General features: G+C 47.4%; 1 protein-coding gene across 6 annotated transcripts in view; it reads left to right on the top strand.

The window, feature by feature from the left end:
• The window catches only part of dysf (dysferlin, limb girdle muscular dystrophy 2B (autosomal recessive)), a 377,035-nt gene that overhangs the window by 26,300 nt on the left and 327,083 nt on the right, over positions 1-23,652 (top strand). For 5 of the 6 annotated variants that reach the window (XM_072577982.1, XM_072577963.1, XM_072577954.1 and 2 more), the window contains exon 1: positions 14,975-15,208. The exons of the other annotated variant lie outside the window; for it this stretch is intronic. In XM_072577982.1, the coding sequence (XP_072434083.1) occupies positions 15,115-15,208 (94 nt within the window). In that variant the 5' untranslated portion in view covers positions 14,975-15,114. Of the gene's footprint in view, positions 1-14,974; positions 15,209-23,652 lie in introns of those variants that run through there. 6 annotated transcript variants of the gene reach the window in all.

Raw genomic sequence — 23,652 nt, 5'->3', positions numbered from 1 at the left:
ATGATAGGGAGGGGCATGCAGTGTCAGTGGAGGGAGGGGTATGCTATACATGGTTAGAGAGGTTTATGCAATTCAAGGATGGGAGGGATATGCAGTGTAAAGGGAGGGATGGTTATGCAGTGTAAGGGGAGGGAGGCTGATGCAGTGTGAGGGGAGGGCTAGTTATGCAGTGTAAGAGGAGGGAAGGTTATGCAGTGTCAGGGTAGGGAGGGTTATGCAGTGTAAGGCGAAGGGAGGGTTACGCAGTGGAAGTGGAGGGAGCATTATGCAGTGTAAAGGGAGGGAGGGCTATGCAGTGTAAGGAGAGGGAGGCGTATGCAGTGTAATGGGAGGGAGGGCTATGCAGTGTAAGGAGAGGGAGGCGTATGCAGTGTAATGGGAGGGAGGGCTATGCAGTGTAAGGAGAGGGAGGCGTATGCAGTGTAAGGGAGGGGTGTGTTATGCAGTGTCATGACAGCGGGGGTTATGCAGTGTAAGGTGAGGGAGGGTTATGCGGTGTAATGACAGGGAGGGGTATGCAGTGTCAGAGGAGGGAGGGATATGCTATGCAAGGGAAGGGAGGTTTATGCAATGCGAGGGGTGGGAGGGTTATGCAGTGTAATGGGTGGGAGGGTTATGCAGTGTAAGGATAGGGAGGGTTATGCAGTGTAAGGAGAGGGTGGGTTATGCAGTGTAAGGGGAGGGAGGGTTATGCAGAGCAAGGGGAGGGAGGGCTATGCAGTGTAAGGATAGGGAGGGTTATGCAGTGTAAGGGGAGTGTGGGTTATGCAGTGTAACAGGAGGGAGGGTTATGCAGAGTCAGGGGAGTGAGCTGATACAGTGTAAGGGGAGGGAGGGTTATGCAGTTTAAGAGGAGGGAGGCTGATGCAGTGTGAGGTGAAGGGAGGGGTATACAGTCTAAGGAGAGGGAGGGTTATGCGGTGTATGGGGGGGAGGGTTCTGCAGTGTAAGGGGAGGTAGAGATATGCAGTGTAAGGTTGTGAGGATTATGCAGTGTAATGGGAGGGAGGTTGATGCAGTGTAAGGGGAGGGAGGGTTATGCCGTGTAATGCCAGGGAGGGGTATACAGTGTCAGTGGAGGGAGGGATATGCTATGCAAGGGAACAGAGGTTTATGCAATGCAAGGGGTGGGAGGGTTATGCAGTGTAATGGGTGGGAGGGTTATGCAGTGTTATGGGAGTGTGGGTTCTGCAGTGCAAGGGTAGGGAAGGTTATGCAGTGTAACGGGAGGGAGGGAATGCAGTGTAAGGGGAGGGTGGGTTATGCAGAGTAAGGAGAGGGCGGGCTATGCAGTTTAAGGGGAGGGAGGCTGATGCAGTGTAAGGTGAAGGGAGGGTTATGCAGTGTAAGGGGAGTGAGCTGATACAGTGTAAGGGGAGTGACAGTTATGCAGTGTAAGGGGAGGGAGGTTTATGCAGTGTAAGAGGAGATAGGGTTCTGCAGTTTAAGGGGTGGGAGGCTGATGCAGTGTGAGGCGAAGGGAGGGTTATGCAGTGTAAGGAGAGGGAGGGTTATGCAGTGTAACGATAGGGAGTGTTATGCAGTGTCAATGGAGGGAGGGATATGCTATGCAAGGGTAGGGAGGTTTATGCAATGCAATGGGTGGGAGGGTTATGCAGTGTAAAGGGAGGGATGGTTATGCAGTGTAAGGGGAGGGAGGGTTCTGCAGTGTAAGGGGAGGGAGGGTTCTGCAGTGTAAGGGGAGGGAGGGTTCTGCAGTGTAAGGGGAGGGAGGGTTCTGCAGTGTAAGGGGAGGTAGAGGTATGCAGTGTAAGAGGAGGGAGGGCTGTGCAGTGTAAGGGGAGTGACGGTTATGCAGTGTAAGGGGAGGGAGTGTTCTGCAGTGTAAGGGGAGGTAGAGGTATGCGGTGTAATGGGAGAGAGGGCTATGCAGTATATGGGGAGCATGGATTATGCCGTGGAAGGAGTGGGAGAATTATGCAGTGTAAGGGGAGGGAGGGTTATGCAGTGTAAGGGAGGGACAGTTGTGCAGTGTAAGGGGAGGTAGAGGTATGCAGTGTAAGGGTAGTGAGGATTATGCAGTGTAATGGGAGGGAGGTTGATACAGTGTAAGGCGAAGGGAGGTTTATGCAGTGTAAAGGGAGGGAGGGTTATGCAGTGTAATGGGAGGGAGAACTATGCAGTGTAAGGGGAGGGAGGGTTATGCAGTGTAAGGGGAGGGAGGGGTATGCAGTGTAAGGGGAGGGAAGATTATGCAGTGTAAGGGGAGGGAGGGGTATGCAGTGTAAGGGGAGGGAGGGTTATGCAGAGTAAGGGGAGGGAAGATTATGCAGTGTAAGGGGAGGGAGGGGTATGCAGTGTAAGGGGAGGGAGGGTTATGCAGTGTAAAGGGAGGGAGGGTTATGCAGTGTAAGGGGAGGGAGGGGTATGCAGTGTAAGGGGAGGGAGGGTTATGCAGTGTAAGGGGAGGGAAGATTATGCAGTGTAAGGGGAGGGAAGGTTATGCGGTATAAGGGTAGGGAGTGTTATGCAATATAAGGGGAGGGAAGGTTATGCGGTATAAGGGGAGGGAGGGTCATGCAGTGTAAGAGTAGGGAGGGTTATGCAGTGTAATTGGAGGGAGGGTTATGCAGTGTAAGGGTAGGGATGTTTATGCAGTGTAAGAATAGGGAGGGTTATGCAGTGTAAGGGGAGGGAGGGGTATGCAATGTAAGGGTAGGGTTGTTTATGCAGTGTAAGGATAGGATGGGTTCTGCAGTGTAAGGGGAGGGAGGCTTATGCAGTGTAAGGATAGGATGGGTTCTGCAGTGGAAGGGGAGGGAGGCTGATGCAGTGTTAGGTTTGGGAAGGTCATGCAGCGTAAGGGGAGGGCGTGTTATGCAGTGTAAGGGGAATGATGGGTATGCTGTGTAAGGGGAGGGAGGTTTTGCTGGAGGTGTTAACACGCTCTAATCAGACAACAGCTGATATCCTGAACAGTGTTGATCCCGTTAAGTATAAGACCATATGACACAGCAGCAGGAATTAGGCCATTCAGCCCATTGAGTCTGCTTCGCCATTCAATCCTGGCTGATAAGTTTCTCAACCTCATTCTCTCGCTTTCTCCGTGTCACCCTTGATCCTCTTGACAATCAAGAACCTATCTATCTCAGTCTTAAATCCACTCAATGACCTGGCCTTCTGTGGCAGTGAATTCCACAGATTCACTACTCTCTGGCTGAAGGAGTTTCTCCTTATCTCTGTTCAAAAACAGCTTCTCTTTACTCTAAGGCTGTGCTTTAAGGTCCCAGTCTCAAAGGTAAGATGTATTGGCATTGGGGGCAGTCCAGAGAAGTTCATTAGGGCTGAGACCAGGTGTGGATTGTTCTGAGGAAGGGTCACGTGACCCAACAGGTTCACTTTGATTTCTCTCCACCGACTCTGCCAGAGCTGGTGAGTTTTGCCAGCAATGTCTGTTTTTGTACCAGGCATGGAGTCTCAGTCTTATGAGGAGATGTTGAGCAGGTCAAGCCTGTACTCAATCGAGCTTAGGAGTGACCTTACTGAATCACAGAATATTCTCGTTACAGGATAGATGTGAAAAAGCTGTTTCCCCTTGTGGGAGAGTCTGGTATGCTCTCAGGATAAGGAAGGTCACACATTTAAGACAGAGGTGAGGAAGAATTTCCCTCAGAGGGGAGTGAATCCGTGGAATTCTTTGCCACAGAAGGCTGTCGAGGCTGGGTCATTCAGGATACTCAAGGCTGAAAGACACAGACTTGGAATCAATAAAGGAATTAAAGGGGTATTAAGGAGAAAAGGCAGGAAAGTGGTGTTTAGGATTATCAGATCAGCTGTGATCTCACTGAATATTGGAGCAGACTTGATGGCTTTCCTCTGCTTCTCCATCTTAAGTTCTGATTTAAATGGTAGAAATCTATTTTGCCTACAGGAACTGCTCCAGAGTCCATAGATTTTTGGCAGATGACCACTATTCAGGACAATTTCCTTCAGTGCTCTGGGATGAAGATTACTAGGCCCTGGGGATTTCACAATCCTTAATTCTATTAAACTCGCCAAACTAGATGCCTTCCCAATACAGATCACCATCGTTCACCAGACTCTCGGTTCCGTACATTTCAAGGAAGCTATTTATGGCCGTGTTTGTGAAGACAGAACCAAAATATGTATTCAATTCTCCTGTTGTTTCTTTGTTCTCTGTGACAACTCCCTGGCTCCTTACTGTACGGGACCTCCATGTGTCAGTTGTGATGGTTACAAGTTATCGAGCCAGTGAGTTTTTACAGCATGGAATGAGGCCGTTTGGCCCATCATGTTCATGTCAACCCATCAAACATCCATTGATTCTAATCCAGCACTTGGTGTAGCCTTGTACACTATGGCATATCAAGTGAAGTTTCCCATCTCTACCATCCTCTGGGAGAATAGATATTTCCTCAAATTCCTTCTGAACCTCCTGCTCCTTCATTTAAAACTGATTATTGACTCCTCTGCTAAGTACAGACCCCCTATTGACCCCCTTCTCAGCCCAACTAAGGATAGGCCATTGACAGAAAGGTCAAAATGTACAGCATCTCCAGTCTCTATGAGTAAAGGGACAAGTTACTGGATGTGGTGAGGTAGCTGTTCCTCTGAAATGAGGCTTGTTGTTTCTGTGATCCTGTCCATCAGACGTTATGAAGGACGTCAACCATTGAGGGGAACACAGAAGAGATTTAGCAGAATGAGGGCATTTATTTCCAGAATATTTGAGAAGGCTCAGAGTTCAAACCCGGTTCTGTCTTGTTTATGATCTTGCACCAAAGCTGTAATGATAGGCCATTTGTTAATGACAGGCTGAATCTTCCGAGTTTATTTGTCTGAATCGATTTGTTTTTTTTTTAATCTGGCTGTCGGTTGCTAGCGTAGGAGCATAGCAACAGGAGGAGGCCATTAAACTCCTCTGCGTATAATTAAATTGTGACTGATTTGTACTTTAACTCCACCAACCAACCTGGATTCAGTAACTCTGCCCAACAGAAATCTCTCACTCTCAGGTTGGGATCTTCCCCAGGCCCTGAACGGTGGGGGATATGGTGAGAAATTTGGGAGAATCGTATGAGAGGTCGAGTGAGGACTGCATTGATTGTGATCGCTTGGTATCAGCCTGATTGGTATTATCCAACTGAGCACCCAGGACATTTCAGGTCGTGTAACAGGTGAACCCCCATGGATGTCTGGAATGGAGCAGCTGTGCACATGGGATGTTAAAGATTAGTTGCCAAAGTGTCATAGAAAATAGGTGCAGGAGTAGGCCATTTGACCCTTTGAGATTTCTCCACCATTCAGTTCGATCATGGCTGATCATGCAATGCCAGTGCAGTCATATCTTCCAGCATGCAGTAGTTGCTTTTCCTGTGCGGTACAAAAATCATGCAATACAAACAGCTCGAAGCAAACAGCGATCTCATCACACACACACTTTAAAAGCTTGCATTTTAGAAGCAGAGTTCCCTATTCACTCAATCATGTTACAGCTAATTTGTGTTAACGAAAGACGCGTTATAGCAGAACTGACTGTATCCCATTCCTGCTTTCTCTCCCTATCTGTTGATCCCTTTACCTTCTGCCTGTACACAGTGCAGGAACTGCACCCATCACACCTTAGCTTCGTGAAATACTGTGGGTGGACAGAGATGGGTGGATTCAGTCCCACCAGTGCTACATTTCCAGATTGGCAGAAAGTTAATGTTAACACAGATAATGGTGAGAACACCATGTGAGAGATTTCTGTTCGGCATGGTAGTTAGAGTTGGTACGAATCCAGATCGGTTGATGGGGTTAATGCACAGAGCACTCATAATTTAATTATACTCAGAGGAGTTGAATGACCTTCTCCTGTTCATACACTCCTACAATACCAACCAAAAACAAAATCTACTGCCCAAGTGAAAACTTATTCCCAATGAACCTTTTACTCATGCATGACAACTCAGTGGTTAGTACAGCTGCCTCACACTACCAGGGACCTGGGTTCAATTCCACTCTCGGGTGACTGTCTGTGCAAAGTTTGCACATTCCCCCCTGTGTCTGTGTCAGACTGCTCTGGTTTCCTCTCACTGTTCAAAGATGTGCAGGCTAGGTGGATTGGCAATACTAAATGTGGGGTTCCAGAGATGGGATAGGGGGCTTGGGTCTGAGCGGGATGCTTTTTGGGTACGCAGTGGTCCAGATGGCTCCTTCCTGTTCTGGTAGGATTCTATGAGCCCTCAGAGCATCCTCTTCCAGTCTTCCCTCCCGCTGCGTCATAGTGCAGACCCAGGTTATGTCGCTGGGCTGCAGAGGGCCTGGGAAGTTTTGTCGGGAGACCCTGGGCATCTTCACTGAGATAGCCGAGACATTCTGAGCACGTTCTCGTTAAAGGCAAGTATACCTCACCATGACCTCCCACTGAGATGGGGGAGGCAGGTAGGTTGGAAGTGGAAAGTCTGGTCATGTCTAGAGTGAGGGTCTCTGTGTGGTTTCTGCACCCTCCAGATGCCGACTGACATCACCATGTCTCCTGGTGAGGAAGGGGTATGAGCAAGTGGCTGAGACCCCTCAGACCTGGGGCCACCGATGGTCCATTCACATATCCAGCAGAGGCTGGAGTGTGTTGGACCTCTCTGTCTACAGCAGCTGCCAACCTTGCCATGGGGATAAGCAGACTCTGACCCACCTGAGACAGCAGGATCCCCATCTGTGTTGCCCAGTGCCCCTGACCAACCCACCATTGTCTCTCTGTACACATAAGTGCAGACACTATGGAGTCCTCTCCTGCTTGGGTCACCCTTGTCTCCAGCAGTCCTCAAAGTGCCGGCAGACGGGGGCATATCCTCCTTTGGCCAGCTGCAGATGGCTGGCAGTGACTGGCAGCTGGTGCTGCTTGGCTCTGATCTCGATAACGTGCCCACTGGGAAGTCTTACCACCTGAGCTGGTGGGAGGATGGGCAGGGTAGTGGGAAGTGGGTATTTCCTTTGAGGGAGCCTCAGAGGTGGAGGAGGACTCACCTCAGAGGTCAGCGCCGATCTGCAATACAGGAGGAGGAGACATCTTGCTAGAAGGTGTGATGTGCTAACATTTGATTCGCTGCAGTGGGATGAGGGGAGCAGTGGGATTGCACAATGTGGAGCACAATATGGAGCTGAACAAAGAGACCTTGGAGTGCAGGTGCATAGCTCCTTGAAAGTGGAGTCACAGGTAGATAGGATAATGAAGAAGGCGTTTAGTATGCTTTCCTTTATTGGTCAGAGTATTGAGTACAGGAGTTGGGAGGTCATGTTGCGGCTATACAGGACATTGGTTAGGCCACTGTTGGAATATTGCGTGCAATTCTGGTCTCCTTCTTATCGGAAAGATGCTGTGAAACTTGAAAGGATTCAGAAAAGGCTGTTGCCAGGGTTGGAGGGTTTGAGCTACAGGGAGAGGCTGAACAGGCTGGGGCTGTTTTCCCTGGAGCATCAGAGGCTGAGGGGTGACCTTATCGAGGTTTACAAAATTATGAGGGGCATGGATTGGGTAAATAGACAAAGTCTTTTCCCTGGGGTTGAGGAGTCCAGAACTAGAGGGCATAGGTTTAGGGTGAGAGGGGAGAGGGGAAAGATGTAAAAGCGACCGAAGGGGCAACTTTTTCATGCAGAGGGTGGTACGTGTATGGAATGAGCTGCCAGAGGATGTGGTGGAGGCTGGTACAATTGCAACATTTAAGAAGCATTTGGATGGGTATATGAATAGGAAGGGTTTGGAGGGATATGGGTTGGGTGCTGGCAGATGGGACTAGATTGGGTTGGGATATCTGGGCGGTATGGACAGGTTGGACAGAAGGGTCTGTTTCCATGCTGTACATCTCTATGACTCTATGACTCTATCTCTCCTGTGTTCACGGATCTATATAATCTCCCAGACCACCAATTTTCACTGTGTCCTAAGGCAGGACAGTGGTTCAGTGGTTAGCACTGCTGCCTCACAGCACCAGGAAACTGGGTTTGATCCCACCCTCAGGTGACTGTCAGTGTGGAGTTTGCACATTCTCCATGTGTCTGCTTGGGTTTCCTGTGTGGGTGGTCCAGTTTCCTCCCACAGTCCAAAGATGGGCAGGTTATGGGAATTGGTCATGCTAAATTGCCCATTGTGTGGGCTTGGTGGATTAGCCACGGGGAAGTCAGAGTTATAGGGATAGGGAGCTGGGTCTGGCTGGGATGCTCTTTGGAGGATCAGTGCAGACATGTTGGAATGAATAGCCTGCTTCCACACTGTAGGAATTCTATATCTTGGTTTCAAAATTCCCGAGCCTGTTTTTAAATTAACCCACTCTGTATCTCTGCAATTTTCTCCAGCCCCACAACCCTCCAAGGTCTCCATGTACCTCAAATTCTGGTCTCTTGAGTGACTCTAATTTTAATCAGCCCATCTTCAGCTTCCTGGGTTCCAAGCTGAGGAATTCCCTCCAGAAACCCCACTGTGCCTCCTTTAGGCTGCCTTTAAAAAGCTATTACAGTGATCACAGCCTGCGGGTCACAAATATTTCCCATGAACAGCTCATTTGCACATTTAATTTGATCACAGACTCTGTATTACTGTGGGCCACTTTACTCCTGGTGTACACATCCAAGTTGTGGTATATATATTCAAATTGTTGAGTAGCTGGATACCAAATACAGTGTTCAAAGTGCTGCATTGGCCATTTACTCACTTGCTCACCTTCATGTGATTGAACTCTCTCAAGTGTTTTGAGCCAACATATTTCACAGAGAACAAAACGTGAACAATCAGAAGCAGGAGACGCCATCCCTCATGTCAGCTGCGTGTCAGCTAATAGGAAGGCAGCAGGACAGTGACAGTGTCAGAGGGCGAGTAATCTCGAGCTGTAGTCCTGGTAACCCAGGTTCGGCTATCAGTTGTGACAGTAGGGCTCTGTCCAAGCTGTTGTGCGTGCTGCTCAGGGTGATTGGTGTGAGGACACATTGACTCCTGCTTTTTGATCTCAATGGCACAGCTGGGTACCAGAGGCCTGTGCACCGAGGGGCGGGTGGACTGAGGGATTGGGGGGGGATGCAGAGTGAAATTATAGGGAGTATGTGAATGGCAAGTGGTGGGATTTCAATTCAATAAAATTTGGAATAAATGGTCAAACCGTGACTTTATAACCCCTTTCGATTGTTGCAAAAACCCAGCTGAATTGAACTGAATTTGAATCGAATTTATTGTCATGTGTACCGAGGCACAGTGAAAAGCTTTGTCTTGCGAGCAATACAGGCAGATCACAGAGTTAAGTAGCATTGATCAGTAAATAATAGGGAAACAGTTGCAAAAACAAAAACACAGGTACAGGCCAATGTTTGTGAGTCCATTCAGTATTCTAACAACAGTAGGGTAGAAACTGTTACAAAACCGGCTGGTGTGTGTGTGTTCAGGTTTCTGTACCTTCTCCCTGATGATAGAGATCGTAGAAAAACATTGCCAGGGTGGGATGGATCTTTAAGAGTGCTGGCGGCCTTTCCATCTGTTTCTCTCATGGTGTTGATGGCTGAGTGATATTATCATTGGGCTATTCATACAGACACCGAGGTAATGTTCTCAGGGCCCAGGTTCGAATTCTGCGGATGGTGGAATTTGAATTCAGTTTAAAAAATAAATCTAGAATTAATGACGATCATAAATCCATTGCTAGCTGTTGGGAAAATCCATCTGGCTCACTAATGTCCTTTAGGGATGGAAATCTGCCATCCTTACCTGGTCAGGCTTACATTTTGCTCCAGACCCACACAATGTGGTTGACTCTTAACTGCCTTCCAGGCAATAGGTGTTAAACTGGCCAGGAATACCCATCTCCCATGAACAAATAAAATTCCATTACTTTGCTGTTCGAGAATCTGTATGCCCATATTCGATGAGGAGAGGCTCACCGTAGCTCCCGATGCGGTCTCCTTTACATTGGGGAAACTGGATACCTTCTTACAGAGCATTTTAGAGAACATCTCCAGGACACCCGCACCAATCAACTCCACTGCCCCGAGGCTGAACATTTCAACTCCCCCTCCCACTCTGCTGAGGACATACAGGTCCTGGGCTTCCTCCACCACCGCTCCCTCACCACCTGATGCCTGGATGCCTCATCTTCCGTCTCGGAACACTTCAACCCCAGGGCATCAATGTGGACTTCAACAGTTTCCTCATTTCCCTTCCCCCCAACTTAACCCAGTTCCAACCTTCCAGCTCAGCACCATCCTCATGACCTGTCCCACCTGTCAATCTTCCTTCCCACCTATCCATTCCACCCTCCTCTCTGACCTATCACCTTCATTCCCACCCCTATCCACCTATTGCACTCTGAGCTACCTGCCCCTGAGCCCCACCCACCCCCCCCCCCCCTCCCATTTATCTCTCCACCCCCGAGGCTCCCAGACTCATTCCTGATGAAGGGCTCTGGACCGAAAAGTTGATTTTCCTGCTCCTCGGATGCTGCCTGAACTGCAGTGCTTTTCCAGCAACACACTCCCGACATTGGAACACCACCCCCTGCAAGTTCCCCTCCAAACCACTCACCATCCTGACTTGGAAATATATCGCTATTCCTTTACTATCGCTGGGTCAAAATCCTGGGATTCCCTCCCTAATGGGTCAAACTACAGCACACAGAAGGTAGGTAGCTCATCACCACCTTCTCAAAGACAGCTAGAGACAGGCAAGAAAAGCTGGCCCAGCCAGCGACGCCCACATCCTGTCAGTGACGAACACACTGTGAAGTATTAAGCAGCCTCTGAAACCGATACTAACGTCTCAATAGATAGAGTAGACAGTCAGAAGCTTTTTCCCCGGGTACAACAGAGTGTTACAAGGGGACATAAATTTAAGGTGAAGGGTGGAAGGTATAGGGGAGATGTCAGGGGTGGGTTCTTTACCCAGAGAGTGGTGGGGGCATGGAATGCGCTGCCCGTGGGAGTGGTCGAGTCAGAATCATTGGCGACCTTTAAGCGGCATTTGGATAGGTACATGGATGGGTGCTTAATCTAGGTTAGAAGTTCGGCACAACATCGTGGGCTGAAGGGCCTGTTCTGTGCTGTATTGTTCTATGTTCTATGTTCTATTATTTCACCAGTGACCCAGATGGAGGAGCAGAGAGCTGTGTTTGCAGTAGAAACTGATTTCAACGGCGTCCATTAGAAACAGCCAGGAATGACTGGATTAACAGAGAAATCCTGGGCAGACAGGGAGCCTTGCAATAACAGATTTGCACAGGAGAGAGAGCGAGTGTTGCAACATTTAGAACAAAACTGTGGAAGCCGACAAAACTGGATATAGTCATCTTGATCTTGTTAATATTAATCCGGAATGCAACATTTGACTAAATTATCCTGAAATCCATCCCTCGCAGGAGTTAGGATTAAGATTCCGAAAGGTCACTAATTTATTCTTGGGGTGGTGATGGTCTAGTGATATTATCACTGGTCGGTTAATCCAGAGACCCAGGTAATGTTCTGGGAATCTGGGTTTGAATCCTGTCATGGCAGATGGTGGAATTTGAATTCAATAAAATACCTGGAATTAAGAGGCGAATGCTGGCCATGAAACCATTGTCAATTGTCGGGAAAATCCCATCTGGGTCACTCATATCCGTTAGGGAAGGGAACTGCCATCCTTTCCTGGTCTGGCCTACGTGTGACTTACAGCGATGTTTTAACTGCCCTCTGGGTAATTAGGGATGGCGAAAGCTTCATTCTGTTAATGAACAAAGAAAAAATTCTTTGAAAGCAAATGTAAAACTTATAAGGGAGAAAGAAAATGGGGGAGTAAACTGACCTGGCAAGTCATGTTTGACCACTCGCTGTAGCTGGAAAATAAAGAATAAAGAAAATTACAGCACAGGAACAGGCTTTCAAGCCTCCAGGCCTTTGTCAATCTGGATCCTCTACCTAAACCTGTCGCCTATTTTCTAAGGATCCATATCCCTCTGCTCCCTGCCCATTCATGTCATGTCTAGATAGTGCTTAAATGACGCTATCATGCCCGCCTCTACCACCTCCGCTGGCAATGTGTTCCAGGCACCCACCACCCTCTGCATAAAGAATTTTCCATGCATATCTCCCTTAAACTTTTCCCCTCTCACGTTGAACCCGTGACCCCTAGTAATTGAGTCCCCCCACTCTGGGAAAAAGTTTCTTGCTATCCACTCTGTCTCTACCTCCCATGATTTTTATAGATCTCAATCAGGTCTCCCCTCAACCTGCATCTTTCTAATCAAAATAATCCTAATCCACTCAACCTCTCCTCATAGCCATCACCCTCCTTACCAGGCAATACCCTCCTTACCTTGTGAACCTCCTCTGCACCCTCTCCAAAGCATCCATGTCCTTTTGGTAATGTGGTGACCAGAACTGTACGCAGTGTTCCAAATGTGGCAGAACCAAAGTCTTATATAACTGTAACATGACCTGCCAACTCTTGTACTCAATACCCTGTCCGATGCTGTATGCCTTCTTGACCACTCTACTGACTTGTGTTGCCACCTTCAGTGAACAATGGACCTGAACACCCAGCTCTCTCTGTACATCAATATTCCCCAGGACCTTTCCATTTACTGTATAGGTCACTCTTGAATTGGATCTTGCAAAATGCATCACCCTATATTTGCTTGGATTGAACTCCATCTGCCATTTCTCAGCCCAACTCACGAATCTATCTATAAACTGCTGCATTCTCTGACAGTCCCCTTCACCATCTGCTACTCCACCAATCTTAGTGTCATCTGCAAACTTGCTAATCAGACCACCTATACCTTCCTCCAGATCATTTATATATATCACAAACAACAGTGATCCCAACATGGATCCCTGTGGAAAACCACTGGTCACAGTTCTCCATTTTGAGAAACTCCCTTCCATTATTACTCTCTGTCTCCTGCTGCCCAGCCAGTTCTCTATCCATCCAGTTAGTACACCCTGGATCCCATGTGACTTCACTTTCTCCATCAGCCTACCATGGGGAACTTTATCAAATGCCTTACTGAAGTTCATGTATATAACATCTACAGCCCTTCCCTCACCAATAAACTTTGTCACTTCCTCAAAGAATTCTATTAGGTTGGTATGACACGACCTTCCCTCCACAAAACCATGTTGACTATCACTGCTAAGTCCATTTTCTTCCAAAAGGGAAGGGGTCCTATCCCTCAGTATCTTTTTCAGCAGCTTCCCTACCATTGACATCGGGCTCACTGGTCTATAATTACCTGGATCATCCCTGCTACTCTTCTTAAACAAGGGGGTAACTGTTCAGGCCCCAGCTATTTCCTCTCTTGCTTCCCTCAGTAACCTGGGCTAGATCCCATCCGGACCTGGGGATTTGTCTACCTTAATTTCTTTGTAGAATACCCAACACTCCCTCCCTCTTTATGTTGACTTGACCTAGAGTAATCAAACATCTAACCCTAACCTCAACATCCGTCATGTCCCTCTCCTTGGGGAATACCGATACAAATCTCCTGGAATTGACAGCATTTCCTGCACCTGGGTAGCGGAGGAGCTGCCGTCCTCAGATCCTGACATTTGTCCCCAGACGTTTTCATAGAATTATTAGAGAATATAAATTTTCATAGCGGTTTTCATAGAATCCCTACAGTGTTAGAAAAGGCCCTTCAGCCCGACAACTTGACTTATGCACCTAACCCCCACACCCCTGATTACTGTGGGCAATTTTGCATGGCCAATCCACCTAACCAGCACTTAGGGAAATAGGCACGGTGACTCAGTGGTTAGCTCTGCTGCATCACAGTGCCAGGCACCCAGGTTCAATTCCTGCCTTGGGCGACAGTCTGTGTGGAGTTTGCACGTTCTCCCCGTGTCTGTGTGGGTTTCCTCCCACAGTCCAAAAAGAGGTGCAGCTCAGGTGAATTGGCCATGATAAATTGCCCACAGTGTTAGGTGCATTAGAGGGTAGGGGAATGGGTCTGGGTGGGTTACTCTTCGGAGGGTCGGTTTGGACTTGTTGGGCCGAAGGGGCTGTTTCCACGCTGTAGGGAATCTAATCTCATCAGAAGTGGGGTGGTGAGGAGTAGTGGAGGGCAAGCAGTGGAGGGTCAGTGTGGTCTTGGCTGCCCAGATGAATGCCCGGGACTGTGGGATGGATTAGAATTGAATAGGATATCCTTTATTGTCACTTGTAGTGCTGTACAGGAGGACAGTGAAAAGCTTTTTACAAAAGCTGCCTTTTAATGGCGCCATCTTAGATACAAGTTCCTTGGTACAAGTCTTACAGAGTAAAACAAATTAGTGTTGTTATGCAAAAGAAGTTTAAAAGGAAAACAGTGGCATTACTTACAGTTAAAAATTAAATGATGCCAGGTTATAGTCCAACAGGTTTATTTGAAATTGCAGTAAACCTGTTGGACTATAACCTGGTGTCGTTTGATCTTTGACCTTGTCCATCCCAGTCCAACTCTGACACCTCCTTATTACTTACTGTGTCTGAGAGTGAGTTGGAAATGAGGTGCTTATGACATTGTGAAAAGGATTTACATTACAATCCACTAAATAACTTACTCTAGGCCATCGGCCACTCAGTAACTCCCAGCTAGTGACTGCCTCAGTATATTAGTCCCAAAGTAAACTCTGGGCTGAAGGACTGCTCCTCTGTAGCTGCACAGAGGGACCAGCAGATGCAGGTAATTGCAATTGGTGCTACCTAAGTTTTCCTCTGGGGGGGTTAGCAGTGTCAGAACTAAAAGATGCCAGGCCAAGGGAGGGGTGACAGAATTAACACCGAGCGAGTGGAGTTAAGATAATGAAGTAAAGTGAATTTTTACCACTCCTCTGATGCTTGCTGGCTACATGCAGGAAGAGGAAGCCTGTGCAACTTGAGAAGTGAAACAAAAATCAGGAACCTCAAGGGTTAATCATTTTTCCCTTTTACAATTTGGGAGGAGCCAGAATTGCCATTTGGGAAAAGGGAACAATTAACGGCAACTCTTTCCCCTGTGAGGGTTTTGTGTGAGAAGCTGTAATTTGTATTTCTGCTCTTGGTGATCAAACTACGAGTGTGTGTGTGTGGGTTGGGGTTTTGGAAATTTTCGTACTGTGTATCAAAACTGCTTTTGGATCTCATTTTGATCACGGAACGCATCCCAGTCAAGTCAGAGCATGCTGCGATGTGTTGTGCACTCAGCCAGGAATCTTCCCAATGTGGAAAAGAAAGACAGACACAGTGACCCAGTCGTGACTCTGAGCTTCAAAGGTAAGGACAGAAAATCTGAGTGTGCCAACCCGGGCAGCAGTGAGCGCGGGGCACAGGGATGCTGTTTTCACTTCTGCATCCCTGCATTGAAAAGGGGGCAAGTTAAATTTTCCTGTGCTGAGGCTGTCAGCGTGACTGGAGGACAGTGCAGTTCATTAGGAGGCAGACCATTCAGCCCATTGATACAGCCTATCCAATTCTGGCATTTCCTCCTTGAAAAGTTATGTTGAATTGCTTTGAAAGAGTTTTCTTGCAAAGGATTTCTGAATCTTAATTCTAACTCTTGTGTGGGGTGGGTTGAGGCATAATTCAGTCAAACCTTGTATTATGGATTAACTTTACGGGGACTGCATCCAATTTTCCCAATGGTTTGTTTTGAATGTTGTGGCACTCATTCTGTCCTGTGCAAAACCCGTTATTTCAAAGTTGCCTGGGATTTCTCCATTAGCCCAGTGATTCCTGACAGTTGTGGAGACTGTGCCCCCTTCCTGGTGGCTGGTCGTAAGGGCCAGCCCCTCTCCCCTGACCTGGAGGAGGGAAAGCTGAGCTCTCCCTGCATAACCTCGGGATACAGGAAATAGAGAAAGGACTCAGACTTCACTCTGAAATTTTGTTTCCATATATAGAAGCCCTGCCTCCCACTCCTCCACCTAAAAAGGACCAAGTGCTGCAAATGATGCCAAACAAAATTACTGAACATTAACAGAACTGCTCGGCCGTTTGTTTGAGGGTTGAGGGAGTCTTTCTTTGGTGTTCATGTTTGCAGTCAGGATCCCTCTGGTTTTAAGGGCATTGCCTCCCTGCTCAGGATCCATACAAGTCTCCCCCCACCCCCATTTCCCCTTTCCTTTCCCTCGATTTTCAGTTTAAACATGAGGAAGACCGAGTTGCTGTTTGGTCACTCCGCTCCCCCCCCCCACCCCACCCGACTCACACTGTCTGCGGCTGACCACAGACTTGGTTATTTGACTGTAGAAGGGGTTTCCAACCCCACAGCCTCCCTGTTCCTCGAATTACCCGTCCCGACCTCTGCAGTACTCCTGGCTGTGCAGTGCCTGATTGATTGATTTCTTGTCACACGTACCAAGTACAGTGAAAAGCTTTGTTCGTGAGCAGGCCAGGCAGATCATAGTGAGCAAGGATGTACAAATCACAGGGACTTAGACAGAGGCTTCAGGTTACTTTGCACATGGCGTGCACTCGGCGGGATTCAACATTAGCATGCTCAGGATTATCTGTCTAATTCATCGGTCTAATACCGACCGGGAAGAAGTTGTTCCTGAACCTGCTGGTGTGTGTGTTCAGGTTTCTGTACCTCCTGTCTGATGGAAGAGGGTGTAGGAGATCATTACCGGGGTGGGAGGGGTCCTTGATGATGCCTCAACTGAAGCCCCACAAGTAGCATAATGTAGGTAGGAGACACAGTTGTGATGGATTGAAGGGCCTCTTCTATACTGGATGACGTTATGACAGTGACATACCTAAGCTTCTGTCACCTCCAAGCCGGTTCCCCAGGGCACTGATTGCTGACCACTGACTCTCTCTCTAGCTGTTTTCATTGTGATGGGGCAGTGACTCTGGTGGAACCCAAACTGGGCGTCACTGAGCAGGTCATTGCTGAGCAGGTGCCACCATTGATGCCACTTTCTTTGGGTTCCTTGTTGATTTTCTACAGGACGCTGGTGAGGCCTTTTCTGGCGTACTGTGTCCAGGCCTGGTCGCCCTGCTATAGGAGGGATAGTATTAAACTGGAGAGGCTTCAGAAGACATTTCTCAGGATGTTGCCGGGAAGGGAAGGTTTGAGTTCGAAGGGGAGGCTGGGACGTTTTTCACTGGAGTGTAGGAGGTTCAGGGGTAATCTTATAGAGATTCATAAAATCATGAGTGGTATTGTTAAGATGAATGGTCTTTTCCCCAGGGTTGGGGATTTCATCAGGGGCGTATTTTTAAGGTGAGAGGAGATTGTTTTTTTGTGCACAGTGATTCGTGTGTGAAATGAACTTCCTGAGGAAGCAGTGGATGTAGGTATACTTACAACGTTTAAAGTTCATGAATGAGAAAGGTTTGGAGGGAAGATGTAGGCAGATGGGACTAGTTTAGTTTTGGCATGGACTGGTTGAACCAAAGGCTCTGTTTTCTGTGCTGTCTGACTCTGTGACTCTCTGACTACGAATACTCAATGGGCTGCTTGGGCTGGCTAATTCGAAAGACGCACATGCATTGAGTGAAATAAGTGCCTCTGAGTCATAAATGCTGGGCCCCTTATGATGATGACTGTGAGCCTATGACCTCAGCTCTCCAGCCAAACCAACACAGCTTCTCTCCCATGAAGTCCTCAAATGGTTTTGAGTTGCGATGAGATCACCATCCTTTCTTCCAATCTCCAGAGAATGTTGCATGGTAAAACCGTTCCAGAGCAGGAAGAAGTTGTTCAGTCAGACATCTCGCTGCTGGCTCTTTACAAGAGCAACGATTGACCCAGTTCATGCAACCCATCTGTCCTTGGCCACTCTTCAAAGAAAGTCATCTTGGTCAACCTTACTTACAAAATTATGAGAGTGTTGGTTAGAATGGATAGTCTTTGGCCCGGGGTAGAAATGCCAATTAACAAGGGATATTGGTTTCTGATGAAAGGGGGGTAAGTTTGAAGGAGGTATGAGAGACAGGTTTCTTTTACATAGAAAGTGGTAATGCACTACCAATGGGGGTGTTGGAGATGGTACAAAAGCCATGCTAAAGAGGCACCTTTACAGATACATGAATAGGCAGGGAATGGAGGGGTATCAGAGGCAGAAGATCTTTAGTTTAGAAAGTCGTCATGTGTTGGCACAAGCTTGATGGGCCGAAGGGACTGTTCATTGTTCTTTCTTTCTTTGTGAAGGTATATTTACAGTTTAACCCAGGCTCCTGCAGGAGAGTGTTCATGACAAGTTAAGTTGCCGGGAATGGGGAATAGTGGACACAGATATCATAGTGAGGAACTGGTGGGCAGCGATTCACCAGGGAATGGGGAATTCTGGACATAATAGAGCTGGGAACAAGGAATAGAGGATGGGAATACAGCGGGAATGGGGAATAGTGAACAGGGATATAATGGGGAATGGGGAAGAGGGAACAGGGATACAATGGAGAAATGGAGAATGGCAGACAGGGGTACAACTGGGAATGGGGAGCAGGGGACAGGAATACAGCAGGGAATAGGGAATAGTGGACTGGATTGAATTTGCTCTGGTATGTTATGGTCTCAGAGGGGTGGGGAATGGTGAACAGTGGGGGATACTGTGGGGATTGGAGCATAATGCGGGAGGTTATCCACTTTGGTATTAAACAGGAAAGCAGATTATTATCTGAATGGCTATGTGCTGAGACAGGGGAATGTGCAATGAGACCTGGGTGTCCTGAATGTAAGCGTGCAGGTGCCGCAGGAATAAAGAAGCGCACCCTGATGAAGGGGTCTTGCCCGAAACATCAATTCTCCTGCCCCTCGGATGCTGCCTGAGCTGCTGTGCTTTTCCAGCACCAGCGTCTCGACTCTGATCTCCAGCATCTGCAGTCCTCACTTTCTCCTACAAGAGTAGGGATGCCTTGCTGCAATTGTACAGGGCCTTGGTGAGACCATACGTGTAATATTGTGCACAGTTTTGGTCTCCTATCTGAGGATGGACGCTCTTGCTGCAGATGGAGTACATCGAACATTTACCAAATTGTTTGCTGGGATAGCAGGACTGACATATGAGGAGAGATTGAGTCAGTTAGGATTGTAGTTACTGGATTTTGGAAGAATTAACAAAATGATCTGGATGTGAACACAGGAGGTATGGTTAGTAAGTTTGCAGATGACATCAAAATTGGAGGTGTAATGGACATGGAGAAGGTTACCTCAGAGTATAATGCAGACCTTGATCAGATGGGCTAATGGGCCGAGGAGCGGCAGATGGAGTTTAATTTAGATAAATGTGAGGTGCTGCAGTTTGGAAAGGCAAATCAGGACGGAACTCAGACACTTAATGGGAAGGCCCTGGGGAGTGTTGCTGAACAAAGAGACCTTGGAGTGTAGATTCATAGTTCCTTGGAATTAGTGTCACAGATAGATAGGATAGTGAATGCGGCGTTCCTTTATTGGTCAGTATAGGAGTTGTGTCGTCAAGTTGCAGCTGTACAGAACATTGGTGAGGCCACTTTTGGAATACTGTGTGCAATTCTGGTCTCCCTGCTATAGGAAAGATGTTGTGAAACATGAAACGATTCAGAAAAGATTTACAAGGATGTTGCCAGAGTTTGCAGCTTTGAGCTACAGGGAGAGATTGAATAGGCTGGGGCTGTTTTCCTTGGAGCGTCAGAGGCTGAGGGGTGACCTTATAGAGGTTTATAAAATCATGTGGGGCATGGATAGGCTAAATAAACATGGTCTTTTCCCTGGGGTGGGGGAGTCCAGAACTAGAGGGCATAAGTTTAGGGTGAGAGGGGAAAGATTTAAAAGGGACCTAACGGGCAACTTTTTCACGCAGAGGGTGGTGTGATTATGAAATCGGCTGCCAGAGGAAGTGGTGGAGGCTGGTACAATTACAACATCTAACAGGCATTTGGATGGATATAGGAATAGGAAGGGTTTGGAGGGATATGGGACAAATTCTGGCAAATGGGACTAGATTAGGTTAGGATATCGGATTGGCATGGACAGGTTGGACCAAAGGGTGCTGGAGATCTCTATGACTCTATCATCACATAATGAGAAGCATCTCATAGAAAACTATAAAATTCTAACAGGTAAGATGCAGGAAAGATGTTCCTGATAGTGAGGGAGTCCAGTACCAGGGGTCATTGTTCAAGGATAAGGGGTAAACCTTTCAGGACTGGGATGAGGCGAAATTCCTTCCACCAGGAAGTGGTGACTCTACTGAATTCTCTTCCATAGAAAATGAGGCAAAAGATTATGTGTTTTCAAGAAGGAGGTAGACATAGCTTTTGTAGGTAAAGGTATCAAGGGATTTGGGGGAGGGTGGGATTAGTATGTTGAACTGAATGATCAGCCTTGACTATAATGAATAGTGGTATAAACTCGAAGGGCCAAATGGCCTACTCCTGCCTCTATCTTCTATATTCTGTGTTACTATGTTAATAGTGGACATGAATACAATGTTTGAAGGGAATAGTGAACATGGATACAGAGGGGATTGGGGAAAGCTGGAGAGGGATAGAGAGGAATAGGGAATAATGGACAGGGAGTGGGGAAAGGTGGAAGTGGATATACATGGGAATAGGGAATGATGAACACGGATAAAGAGGGGAATGGGTAACAGTGGACTGGATAGAGATGGGATACAGAAAGGAATGGGGAATAATAGACAAGGATAGAGCTGAGAGTGGGGAATAGTCAACTGGGATCGAGATGGGAATCAGGAATAGAGAGGGGAATGGGCAGTAATGAACATGGATACAGAAGGGAGTAAGGAATAATGGACATCAATACAGAAGGGGCAAGATTAGAGTAGTGCTGGAAAAGCACAGCAGGTCAGGCAGCATCCGAGAAGCAGGAAAATCGATGTTTCAGGCAAAAGCCCTTCATCAGGAATACAGAAGGGAATGGGGAATAGTTGACAGGGATCGAGATGAGTGTGGGGATAGTGGACAGTAACACAGCTTTTTTCTGGGATTGCTTGTGTGTTTTATTGTGTTGGAGTTTGTAGGTAGCTGCAGTGATTAAGGTGGCAGCCATGATTGGCAACTGAGAGAAAAGGCCATGTCCCAGACATGCCAAGCTTGCATTGAGGAGCTATCAAGACTATGAGCAATACTACCTTTCCTTTGTTAGATTAAAAGTGGCAATTGATTTGGTTTGAACGGAGTTATAGAGATGGTAAACATGGAGTGAATGTGAGTGGGTGCTGGTCTTCGAGAAGTTTGTACAACACAATACAGGTTGTACCTGAACTGGAGGGGCACCAATATCCTGGGTAGGAGGTTTGCTAGAGCTCTTCGGGAGGGTTTAAACTAGATTGGCAGGGGGTTGGGAACCAGGGCTATGGATCAGAGGATGGAGTTGGTAATGAACAGCTAGATATAGTATGCAGAGAGTCAGTGAGGCGGGATAGGCACTTGATAGTGCAAAGGTGCAGTCGTTATGATATGGGGTGGCATGGTGGCTCAGTGGTTAGCACTGCTGTCTCACAGCACCAGGGACCCAGGTTCAATTCTAGCCTTGGGGAGCTGTCTCTGTGGAGTTTGCGCATTCTCCCTCTGTATGTGTGGGTTTCCTCCCACAATCCAAATATGTGCAGGTTAGGTGAGTTGGCTATGCTAATTTCCCCTCCTCTCACTTTATTCCAGATCTAACCTCCCAACTTGGCTCTGACCTATTGCTACCAGCCCCACACCCCTCCAATTTATTTCCCAGCCCCCTTTAGCCATTCCCCTAATTCCTGATGAAGAGTTTATGCTTGAAACGTCAACTCTCCTGGTCCTTGGATGCTGCCTGACCACCTGTGCTTTCCCAGCACCACACGTTTTGATAAGGGATGTGGAATATCTAGTCAAGAGGAAGAAGGAAGCTTACTTAAGGTTAAGGAGGCAAAGGTCAGACAGGGCTCTACAGGGTTACAAGGTAGCCATGAAGAAACTGAAGAATGGACTTAGGAGAGCTAGAAGGGGCCATGAAAAAGCTTGAGCAGGTAGGTTTAAAGAAAACCCCAAAGCCTTCTACACTTATGTGAGGAACATAAGGATGGGCAGACTGAGGGCAGGGCCAATCAGGGATGGTGAAGGGAACTTGTGCCTCGAGTTGGAGGAGGTAGGGGAGAGCCTTAATGAATACTTTGCTTCAATATTCATGACTGAGAGGGGCCTTGATGTTTCTGAGGACAGACAGATATCCTCGAACAGGTTGATGTTAAGAAGGAGGATGTGCTGAAAAATTTGAAAACGTAAGTATAGATCAATCCCCTGGGCCAGACGGGATATACCCGAGGTTACTACAGGAAGTGAGGGCGAGATTGCTGCAACTTTGGCGATGATCTCTGTGGCTTCACTGTTCATTAGAGTAGCGCCAAATGATTGGAGGGTGGCAAATGCTATTCCTTTGTTCAAGAAAGGGAAGTGGGATAATTCTGGGAATTACAGTCTTACATCAGTGGTGGGCAAAGTATTGGAGAGGTTTCTGAGAGACAGGATTTATGATTTTTGGAAAAAAACATAGTTTGATTACAATTAGTCAGCATGGCTTTGGGAGGGGCAGGCCATGCCTTACAATTCTTATTGAATTCTTTGAGGATGTGACAAAACACATTGATGAAGGTAGAGCAGTGGATGTGATGTACATGAATTTTAGCAAGACGTTTGATAAGGTTCCCCATGGTAGGCTCATTCAGAAAGTCAGATGGCATGGGGTACAGGAAAGTCTGGCTGTCCTCATACAGAATTGGCTGGCCCATAGAAGACAGAGAGTGGTGGTACATGGAAAGTACTCAGCCTGGAGCTCAGTGATCAATGGTGTTCTGCAGGGAATCAGTTCTGGGACCTCTTCTCTTTGTGATTTTTGTAAATGATTTGGATGAGGAAGTGGAAGGGTGGGTTAATAAGTTTGTCGATGACATGAAGGTTGGTGGAGTTGGGGGTAGAGTGTAGGGCTGTTGTGGGTTGCAACAGGACATTGACAGGATACAGAGCTGGGCTGATAAGTGGCAGATGGAGTTCAACCTGGAAAAGTGTGAAATGTCTCACTTTGGATAGTCGGATTTGAATGCAGATTCTTCGCAGTGCCAAGGAACAGAGGGATCTGTCCACAGACCGATCATAGTTGGCATCCACATTGATAGGATTTGGTTTCGGTTTTGGTTTTCATTAAGAGCCATGAAGTTATGCTGCAACTCAATACAGCCCTGGTTAGACCACACTTGGAATATTGTGTTCAGTTCTGGTCGCCTCATTACAGGAAAGATGTGGAAGCTTTAGAGAGGGTGCAGAGGAGATTTACCAGGATGCTGCCTGGATTGGAGGGCATGTCTTATGAAGAAAGGTTGAGGGAGCTAGAGCGTTTATCATTGGAGTGAAGAAGGATGAGAGGTGACTTGAGAGAGGTATACAAGATGATGAGAGGCATAAATAGAGTGGATAGCCAGAGACGTTTTCCCAAAGTGGAAATGGCTATCAATAGTGGGCATAATTTCAAGGTGATTGGAGGAATGTTTAGGAGAGATGTCAGAGATAGGTTCTTTACACAGACAGTTGTGGGTGTGTGGAATGCACTGCTAGTGGTCGTAGTAGAGTCAGAGACATGAGAGACATTTAAGTGACTCTTGGATAGGCACATGGAAGATAATACAATGAACGGCATGTTGGTTCGTCTGATCTTAGGGTAGGATAGAAGGCCGGCACAACATCGAGGGCTGAATGTTCTATGTTCTATGTTTCTAATACGATCGATGGGTGTGATGGCCATTTCATTGTTG

This window comes from Chiloscyllium punctatum, chromosome 1, assembly GCF_047496795.1.
Source record: "Chiloscyllium punctatum isolate Juve2018m chromosome 1, sChiPun1.3, whole genome shotgun sequence".
In the NCBI taxonomy this organism is placed as follows: domain Eukaryota; kingdom Metazoa; phylum Chordata; class Chondrichthyes; order Orectolobiformes; family Hemiscylliidae; genus Chiloscyllium; species Chiloscyllium punctatum.
This window is presented reverse-complemented; position numbering and strand designations above follow the sequence as displayed.